General features: G+C 36.0%; 1 protein-coding gene across 1 annotated transcript in view; it reads right to left on the minus strand.

Moving 5' to 3' along the window:
• Positions 1-11384, minus strand: part of MDGA2 (MAM domain containing glycosylphosphatidylinositol anchor 2) — a 1222586-nt gene that overhangs the window by 173596 nt on the left and 1037606 nt on the right. The window contains 1 exon segment of the mRNA XM_007943667.2: positions 1849-1997. Coding sequence (XP_007941858.2) covers positions 1849-1997 — 149 coding nt within the window.

Here is an 11384-nt window from a genome sequence, read left to right on the forward strand (position 1 = left end):
CAATTGCCTCATATGCATGTGAGAGCTGGACAATGAATAAGGAAGACCAAAGAAGAGTTGATGCTTTTGAGTTGTGGTGCTGGCGAAGAATGCTGAAGGACCATGGACTGCCAAAAGAACTAACAGATCTGTCCAGGAGGAAGTGCAGCTCAGATGCTCCTTGGAAGTGAGGATGGCCAGACTTCGTCTCACCTACTTTGGTCATGTTATCAGAGGGGACCATTTCCTGGAGAAAGATGTCATTCTTGGTAAGGTGGAGGATCGACGAAGGAAGGGAAGGCCTTCGATGAGATGGATTGACCTGGTGGCTGTGAAAATGGCCTCAAGTATAGCAAGGATCGTGGAGTTGGTACGGGATTGGGCAGTGTTTTGTTCTGCTGTGCATGGGGTAACTATGAGTCAGAAATGACTAGACAGCACCTAATAACAACAACACTATTTCTACTGACTCAGAAGTTTGCAAGCACTTAGACAGACAGCAGTGGTCATCAAGAACCAGGATGTTTTCACTAGGAAAAGCTCTTATTTATATTTTTAGAGTAGGACACATATTTATTAAGAATGTTCAATTAGCCATGCATCTTAATTTGAATGATGCATGAATCAAGGTCGTTTAGTATAACTTTTTGAACATAATAGAAAATCATTGGTTTTATGAGAGCACAGTTGAGTGATGATTGATCAATCTTTCTCCAAACCAATTTTATCCTTTTTACTTTATCAATTCTAAATGTTATTCTGTGACTTAATTGAAAATGTGGAACATATTTTGCATATCTGTGATTAATACAAAGTTGTGAGGAAGAACTAATACCTTATGAGGTAATCAAACAAATCTTAAAAAGTATTTTGTTATTCTGAACGTTATGCAAAATAATATGCTACCTAACAGCAAATGATGCAAAGAAATATAATTAATTTTCAACAATATCATTTATAACAAGAAAGGATAAGTGTGTTTAACAGTAGCTTATTTGTAAAATATTGATTTTTTTCCCAACTAAATCCATAATTTTCAGCTACGTTAGGAAAATATCCTATTTTGTTATTCTTATTTGTCTAAGGCATTTGACTGGTTCAAACCCACCAACCACTCCTCAGAAGAAAGACTAGGCAACCTACTTCGGTAGTGATATGACCTCGGAAACCCAAGGAGGGGTCACTATGAATCAGATCCAATTTGACGGCAGTGAGTTTTGAGTTATTTTACCTTGGAGGCTCTGGTGGCATAAGGCCTAAGGCATTTGACTGCTAACCAGAAGGCTGGTGGTTCAAATCCACTAGCCACTCCTCCAAAGGAAGGTTGGGCAATCTACTTCTGTAGTGATACTGCCTTGGAAACCCAAGGAGGGGTCCCTATGAGTCAGATCTGACTCAAGGTCAGTGAGTTTGGTTTTTCAGTTTTATTTTATCTTAAATATTTATATTCTTCAGACATATTAAATTAACTTAAAAAATCCTGTATGTACTTTGAATCCCTTAGAAGAGAAATAAAGGATATTTAGTTTAAGAAACAAAACAAATGATTATGTACTAAGTTAAGTGTGAGCAAATCTTAAATAAATGGCCCTTCATGTAATTATACCACAAAATTTCTCTAGCTTATTTAGTGATGAAGGATTTAAGAAGGCTCATAGGAAGTTGTGGTAATATCTCTGCTGTCATAGTAGAAAATGTACAAGTTAATTTCAAAGACTGGTAAGTAATTCAGAACAGTTTTGTATATAGTATCAACAACTATGTTATGGAATTCATGGAAGGTGAATAGAAAAATTATAGTGACAAGTTCTTTACAGAGGATCACACACACATATGCACACACACAAAGACACCAATTCAGTTTCTTACCTGCCTAATACCCAATCGATATGCAACAATCCGATCCACTGCATCAGGATTCATTTGTGTCCACTGTAGACTGTAGGAATAAACACGGTGTCTGTTCTGCCACACAGGGTTGTAAGTATCATAATAGAATTCTGGAGCATAGGCCTTTCCTAGAAACAGAAAGCATGCTTAAATTTTAATGATGTTTAATTATATTCATCGAACTTTTTGGCTCTTTTATGACTTTGTACTTTATGTACCACAGTAATTTTTTCTAATTGGAAAAGGCAATTAAAGTCCAATCCATTTACTATTAAAGGTTATTAAATGCAATCTATTTTCTACATATATTTAAAAATAGATATAAGATAATTTCTTGGTTTTTGGATGAGCAATGTGAGAGGAAAAGAAGAATCAAAGATGACCCCAAGATTTCTGCCCTAAGCAACTAGAAAAATGGAATTTCTATCACCTGAGATGTAAAATGAGGAGAGGATCAAATTTTGGGGAACATGATAAAGAAGTCAACTTTGAAATATTTGAATGGTCTAGGAAGACATCAAGAATGCAGTGGTATATACTAGTCTGTAGTACCGGTATACTAGCAGAAGCCAGGAGTGGAGATACAATTTTTTAGACATTGTGTAGAAGTCATATTTAAAGAGATGAGATTAAACAAATTACCAAAGGACTGTAAGTAAATAGAAAAGAGGACTAAGGTCTGACCACTGGAGCAATCCAAAGTAAAGAGGTATGGAAAAAGCTATGAAACTGTGATGGAGCAAACAGTGAATAGGAAGAAAACAAAAATATACTCTCCTGGAAGCCAAAAGAAGTATATCAAGAAGCGAGTAATCAACTCAGAAAAAATAAAGTTTCTGAAAATCAAAATTCACATTTATGTTATCTATAACTTAAAAAGCCATTAGTAAATTTTGTTCAATGAAAAAATCGTGCTTTTATTTGGATTTTAAGAAAATATGAAATACATAAAATAAACAAAATGCATAAACTACTTCATTTTTTTTAATTGCCACATTAAAAAGTATGCAGACCATTGGGAATTATAGTTTCAGCTTCCTGATGTCCTGAGATAACATACATTTATTTATTATTTCACAAATGTTTAGTGAGAGTCTATTAAATACTTGGAATTGGTAATATTTTGAATGAGGAGGTATGGCCTCTGTCTTCATAGAAATTGCATACCTTTTTTCAGAGTTTCCAAATAGCTTTGCAATTCTTACTGGATGGTAAGTTGAAAAGTTGCATATTTATCTTCTCAAATTCAACATCTTTTCCGATTTTTCTTTTTCCAAATTTAGATTGCATATTAATGTCTTCTTCAATTTTTCTCTGTATGCAGGAACTTCTCTTATCTGGTTTTGCATATTTCTTCATCATCAGTTACCTATCATCTTGTTGTTAGGTGCCTTCAAGTTGGCTCTGACTCATAGCGACCCTATGTACAACAGAACAAAACACTACTCGGTCCTGCGCCAGCCTCATAATTCTTCCTGTGCTTGAGCACATCATAGCAGCCAGTGTATCAATGCATATTTTTGAAGGTCTTCCTCTTCCTGCTGACCCTGTACTTTACCAAACATGACATCCTTTTTTAGGGAATGGTCCCTTCTCACAACATGACCAAAGTAGGTGAGACGAAATCTGGCCATTCTCACTTCCAAGGAGCATTCCAGCTGCATTACTTCTAAGACAAATTCATTTTTTCTTCTGGTTGCTGCTGTTGTTGTTATGTGCTGTTGAGTCAGACCCAACTCACAGCGACCCCCTCCTTGGGTTTCTGAGGCAGTATCGCTACAGAAGTAGATTGCTCAATCTCCCTTCCGAGGAGTGGCTGGTGAACCTCCCCGCTTGGCAGTCCATGGTATTTTTAGCATCTTTGCCAACACTACAATTTAAAGGCACCACCTCTTTTTCAATCTTCCTTATTCATTGCCCAGCTTTCACATGCATATGAGGTGATTGAAAACACCATGGCTTGGCTCAGGAACACCTTAGTCCTCAAGGTGACATCTTTGCTTCTTAACACTTTAAAGAGAGCAGATTTTTCCCACTGCAATATGACATTTGATTTCTTGAATGCAGCTTCTATGAGTGTTGACTGTGGATCCAATTAAACTGATTTCTGACACTTTCAAGTTTTTCTCCATTTATCATGATGTTGCTTATGGGTCCAGTTGTGAGAAATGTTTTCTTTATGTTGAGGTATAATCCATACTGAAGACTGCAGTCTTTAATCTTCATCAGTAGGTGTTTCACATCATCTTCACTTTCATCAAGCAAAGTTGTGTCATCTGCATATTATAAGTTATTGATGGTTCTTCCTCTAATCCTGATGTCATGTTCTTCTTCATATAGTCCAGTCTCTCTGATTATTTATTCAGAATAGAGACTGAATAAGTATGGTGAAAGGATACAACCACACCCTTCCTAGTTTTCAACCATGCAGTGTTCCCTTGTTCTCTTTGAACGACAGCCTCCTGGTCTATTACTCATGAGAAAACTTCAGTGTTTTGGAATTCTCATTCTTTGAGACATTATCCATCATTTGTTTATGACCCACACAGCTGAATGCCTTTGCAGAGACAATATAAGACAGGTAGACATCTTTCTGGTACTTTTTGCTTTCGAGTAAGATCCATCTGGTATCAACAATGATATCCCTTGCTCCACATCCTCTTCTGAATTCAGCTTATATTTTGTTGAGTTCCCTGTCAATGTACTGCTGCAATCAGTTTTTAATTACCTTTAGCAAGATTTTACTTGTATGTGATATTCATGATATTGCTGCATATTTTCTACATTGTTGGATCATCTTTCTTTGGAATGGGTATGAATATCAATCTCTTCTAGTCAGTCTGCCAGGTAGGTGTTTTCCAAATTTCCTGATATAAATGTGTAAACATCTCCAGTGCTCCATCTGTCTGTTGAAACATCTCAATGGGTATTCTGTCACTTCATTGGAAGGACAGGGCCATCCACTGCTGAAAAAAGCTGGTCACCAAAACCTTATGAATAGAAGTGAAACACTGTCTGGTATATTACCTATCATCTAGGGTTTGCAAAGTAATTGATCCAAAAATAAATAAATAAATAAATTTATAAGCAGACAAAGGATGAATTTTGAACTCTAAGAATGGAAGTAATAATCCTAGAGAGGTAAAACAAACAAACAATGTAAGATGAACTAATTTTTTTTCTTTATTAACAGTATTTTAACTGATGTCAAATTCATATAACATGAAATTAACCCTTTTGAAGTTCACTACGTTCACAAAGTTGTGACTTCTATTTAAGTACTAAAATTTTCATCACTCCTATGGAGACCCTGAACACATTAAGCAGTCAATCCCCTTTTCTCCTTTGCCCAGCTCCAGGAAACCATCATTCTGCTTTTTATTTGTCCATGAATTAACTATTATAGATACCTCATAAACAGAATCATATGGTTTTGTGACCTTTTATGTCTGGATTCTTTCACTTAATATAATGTCTTTTAGATGTATCCACAATGTTGTATATAGCAGTGATTCATGATTTTATGGCTGATAATATTTCTGCATTTAATTTCTGGTAGCATAGTGCCTAAGGCACCTGACTGCTAACCAGAAGGCTGGCGGTTCAAACCCATCAGCCACTCCTCAGAAGGAAGATGGGGCAATCTACTTCCATAGAGATACTGCCTTGGAAACCCAAGGAGGGGTCACTATGAGTCAGGTCCGACTCAATGGCACATTACATAACAGTGAAATTAAATACACTGAAATTAAATTAAATATTAATTAAAGTAAATAAGTGAATTTTAGGAACATTTGTCAAAGTCTCCTACATCAGCAGTGTGTTCAGCTAAAAATTAAAAATGTTCTATGATGATTCACTTGAGTGCATCAAAAATATACAAATAATTCTACATAAAAAAACAAGTTTTTTTAAAAAAGTGATTATATTCATTTTCTTTACTTTTCTTATTCTGTTCAATGTTTTTATTAATTGTTAGTTATTATAAAAGTGATAGCATAAATTTATATTCAGAGCACTTAAGGGAAGCACTCAGCTAAGAGAAACACAATAAACTGAATGAAAAACTCATAAAATGAGACTAGAAGATACAGTCAATGAGAGACAAGGAGAGAATAGTTAGAACCAAAGGCTACTTAGCCTTAGAAAGAAAAACCAAATCTTTTAATAATGGGACAAACTGCATTTTTCAATAGTTGAAAATCTATCATAGAGAAAGAAAATTAGACTAAATGTTAATACACCTATGAAAAAAATGAATAACAGTGAGTGTGTATTAAAATTACATATTTTAACTTAGAAGTATTCTACCAATGCTCATTGATTATGGAATAACCTACCTCTACTCACTGCTGTCTAGCAGGATCTGACTCATAGCAACCCCTCCTTGGGTTTCTGAGGTGGTATCGTTACAGAAGTGGATCGCCCAATCTTCCCTACATCTAGGGATTAAGAATTTTCCTTTACTCCGTACCTAAATGACCATTTAACAGGGCTGAGATGGGTGCTATGCACAGATGGATATTAATTTCAGGTTGAATCTGTATAGTCTTAGGGAACACTTGCCTATTATCAAATTGGACTTTTTAACTTAACTAATTTTATATTAAATATGGCTTAAATATGTAGGAACTTACACATCTAAATTATTTCATGACTTTTAAAAAATATTCCCCTTGACATATCATACATTATTTGTAAAGAATAATGGCTCTCCAAATTTAGTATGCATAAGTACCAATTTATAAACCCTAAGGTGGGGCCCAAGGAATACAGATTTTTTTAAATAAATATCCTAGTTTATTCTTGAGCAAGGTGATGCACACCATACATTTTGAAGCTAAAATTTCTCTCCTTTAAGGAGAGAGTCTGTATTACAAAAGACTTCAAAACAATTTCTAAAGTCACAAGAAACTTTCCTTTGGTTAGATATAATTTTCTCCCTCCTGGCAATCTTTCCTTATCTGAGGCTGGTGGCAGCATTTCTGATCCAACAACCAGGAGCTCTGAAGGAAAGCTGAGAGACATCAAGGGATAGGGCTGGGCCCCAGGAGGGATAGAATAAAAATGAAGAATGTTATTGTGAGCACTTCATGACTGACTTTTTGTTGACTGTGAGGAGGGTAGCTGGTTACATATCATAAATGTAAATTGCCATAATTTTGGGACTATTTATCTGAATTAATATTTTGAAGATTAATGAAAGAGTTTAAATAATGCAAAGTTACTGAATTATTTTTTTAAAAAAACAAACTTCATGGCCTGGTGAAAAATATTAATTTGTTTATCAAAACTTATTTTCAAGGTAGTGAAAAATATGAAGTCCAATCAAATTATTTAAGTATTTCAAATAGACTAATTTTGCTCTAAAATTTCATCACAGTCTTTGTATTTAAGTAAAGATTTACTTGAAAGGACTTTCCAACATATATTTTAAAATATTTTATGTTATCTGCATTGGATGCTACCATATACAGTAATTTTTCATGGAAAATTAGATAAGTAAATACTTTAAAGACTACCTATTTCATTGTGTCGTGTCACAGACAGAGAAATTTAGGGACACAGAGGAGATGTTGATGATATATGGAAAACTGATGCAAGCAAATGATCACATCAAGATCTGTGACAAAGATTGACTTTTATCTATGAAATTTTAAAAAAATTTAGAAAGTTTTATTTCAGTTGACTAATCACAGTAACTTCAAATTAAAGGTGAACAATGTTTTCAGATACCCACAGCCACTGAGTCAATTCTGACTGATAGTGACCCTATGTTGTTGTTAGGTGCCGTTGAATTATCTCTGACTCATAGTGACTATGCACAATAGAACAAAACACTGCCCAGTCCTGTGCCTCACAATCCTTGCTACACCTGAGACCATTCTTGCAGGTGTATCCATCCATCTTGTTGAGGGCTTTCCCCTTTTTCATTGACCGTCCACTTTACCAAGCATGATATCCTTCTCCATTGAATGGTTCCTTCTAATAACATGAACAAAATAGGTGAGATGAAGTCTGGCCATTCTCACTTCCAAGGAACATTCCAGCTGCACTTCTTCCAGGATAGGTTTGTTAGTTCTTTTAGCAGTCCATGGTACATTCAGTATTCTTCACCAACACCACATCTCAAAAGCATCAACTCTTCTTTGTTCTTCCTTATTCATTGTCCAGCTCTCACATGCGAAAGAGGTGACTGAAAATGCCATGGCTTGGAATAAGTGCACGTTAGTCTTCAAGGAGACATCTTTGCTCTTCAGCACCTGAAAGAGGTCTTTTGCAGCAGATTTTCCCAGTGCAATACGTCATCTGATGTCTTGACTACTGCTTCCATTGGTGTTGAATGTAGAATCAAGTAATATGAAATCCTTGACAATTTCAATCTTTTCTCCACTTATTGTGATGCTGCTTATTGGTGCAGTTGTGAGAATTGTTGTTTTCTTTATATTGAAGTGTAATCTATACTGCAGACTGTAGTCTTCAAACTTCATCATCAATAAGTGTTTCAAGTCATCCTTACTTTCAGCAAGCAAAGCTGTGTCATCTGCATATCACAGGTTGTTAATGAATCTTCCTCCAATCCTGATGCTACATTCTTCCTCATATAAACCAGCTTCTTGGATTATTTGCTCAGCATACAAATTGAATAAATATGGTGAAAGGATCTAACCCTGATGCACTCCCTTCCTGATTTTAAACCATGCAATATCCCCTTGTTCTCTCTGAATGACAGCCTCTTGGTCTATGTATGGGTGCTCATGAGTACAATTAAGTGTTCTGGAATTCCCATTCTTCTTAATGTTATCCATAATTTGTTAGGATCCAAAAAATCAAATGCTTTTTCATAGTCAATAAAATACAAGTAAACATCTTTCTGGTATCCTTTCCTTTCAGTCAAGATCCATCTGACATCAGCAATGATATCCCTCCATCCACATCTTCTTCTGAATCCAGCTTGCATTTCTGAAAGTTCTGTCAATATACTGCTGCAACCATTTTTGAATTATCTTCAATAAGACTTTATTTGCATATGATATTAATGATATTGTTTGATAATTTCCACATTCTGTCAGATCACCTTTCTTTGGAATGGGTACATATATGGATCTCTTCCAGTCAGTTGGCCAGGTAGCTGTCTTCCAAATCTCTTGGCATAGCTGAGTGAGTGCCTCCAGCAAAGCATCCATTTGTTGAAACATCTCAGTGGGTATTCCATCAATTCCTGGAGCCTTGTTTTTCACCAATTCCTTCAGTGCAGCCTTGACTTCCTCCTTCAATACCATTAGTTCTTGATCATATGCTACCTCCTGAAATGGATGAACATTGACCAATTTTTTTGATACAGTGATTCTGTGTATTCCTTCCATCTTCTTTTGATGTTTCACACATCATTCAATATATTGCCCATAAAATCTTTCAGTATTGCAACTTGAGGCCTGAATTTTTTCTTCAGTTCTTTCAGCTTGAGGAATGCCAAACATGTTCTTCCCTTCTTGTTTTCTAACTCCAGGTCTTTGCACATTTCATTATAGTAATTGGCTTTGTCTTCTCGATCTGCTCTTTGAAATCTTCTGTTCAGCTCTTTTATCTTTGTCATTTCTTCCATTTGCTTTAGCTACTGTCCCCTCAAAGGCAAGTTTCAGAGTCTCTTCTGACATCCATTTTGGTCTTTTCCTCCTTTCCTGTCTATTCAGTGACCTCTTGCTTTCTTCATGGATGACATTCTTCATGTCATCCCATAATTCCTTTGATTTTTGGTCATTGGTGTACAATGCAAAAATCTATTCATTAGAAGCTGTCTAAATTCAGGAAGGATATTACTAAGGTCATATTTTGGTTTTCATGGGCTTGTTTTAATTGTCTTCAACTCCAACTTTAACTTGCATACAAGCAGTTGATGGTCTGTTTCACAGTCAGCTCCTGGCATGTTTTGGCTGAAGATACTGAGCTTTTCCATTGCCTCTTGTCACAGATGATGTAATCAATCTGATTCCTGTGTATTCCATCTGGTGAAGTCCATGTGTATAGCCATCACTTATGTTGTTGAAAAAAAGGTATTTGTAATGAATAAGTCACTGGTCTTGCAAAATTCTACCATATTATCTCCAGCATTATTTCTATCATCAAGACCATATTTTTCAACTACTGGTGATTCTTCTTTGTTTCCAACTTTTACATTTCAGTAACCAGTGATACTCAACACATCTTGATTTCATGTTCGGTCAATTTCAGACTGCAGAAGTTGGTGGAAATGTTCAGTTTCCTCATCTTTGTCTTCCGTGGTTGGTGCATAAATTGGGATAATAGTAGTATAAACTAGTCTTCCTTGTAGGCATATGGATTTTATCCTATCGCTGACATTATACTTCAGGATAGATCTTGAAACATTCTTTGTGATGATGAAGGCCACACCATTCCTCTTCCATTTGTCATTCCCTGCATAGTAGATCATTTGGTTGTCTATTCAAAATGGCCAAAACCAGTCCATTTCATCCCACTAATGCCTAGGATATCAAACTTTATGTGTTCCATTTCATTTTTGACAACTTCCAATTATCCTAGTTTCGTGCTTTGTACATTCTGTTCCATTTATTAATGGATATTTGCAGCTGTTTTTTCTCATTCTGAATCATGCCACATCAGCAAATGGAGCTCCTAAAAGTTGTACTCCATCCATTTCATTAAGGTTGGCTCTACTCAGAGGAGGCACATTTTCCCCAGTCATATTTTGAGTGCCTTCCAACTTGATGGGCTCATCTTCCAGCACTATATCAATGTTTCAGGGATAGTCACATAGTTTTCCAATAATATATCAGACAGTGTTCACTGCTATTTATGTTTTTAGTGGCTAATTCTTTGAAAAGTAGATGGCTTCTTCCTTCTTCTGTGTCTGTCTTAGTCTGGAAGCTCTGCTGAAAGCTGTCCACCATGGGTAACCCTGCTGGCATTTGCAATACTGATGGCCTAGCTTCCAGCATCATAGCAACATGTAAACCATCTCAGTATGACAAACTGACAGACAAGTTCATGTTCCTAATCACTCTGCTCACTTCCTGGGCACCTTTAAAGTACCTTGAACTGTGCAGGGCCCATCTTGTGGGCTGCCCACCCTTTAAGCTTGACCCGAACCATGTGGGACCTGCCTTCTGGGTTACCAGACCTTTAAGCTTGTCCTAAACCACACAGACAGAAAAGAATTACTCTATAGTGTTTCCAAACATGTATTCTTTAAGGAAGCAGACTGTGACATCTTTTTCTCATGGAGCATCTGGTGTATTTTAACTGCTGACTTTTAAGTAAGCAGCCAAGTGGTTAACCACTGTTCTACAAGATGGTATATAATATTGACTAGTAATAAATGATAAATGGTCAGAAATAATTTGTAGTAGTTACAGTTGTTACATGGAACAAGGGGTATCATAGCTGTTGTCAGATGGATCTTGGCTCAAGGCAGGGAATACCAGAAAGATGTTTACTTGTGTTTTATTGACTATGCAAAGGCATTTTATTGTGTG

This window comes from Orycteropus afer, unplaced genomic scaffold (genome assembly GCF_000298275.1).
Source record: "Orycteropus afer afer isolate SDZICR_OR568_19922 unplaced genomic scaffold, OryAfe1.0 scaffold00111, whole genome shotgun sequence".
In the NCBI taxonomy this organism is placed as follows: Eukaryota; Metazoa; Chordata; class Mammalia; order Tubulidentata; family Orycteropodidae; genus Orycteropus; species Orycteropus afer.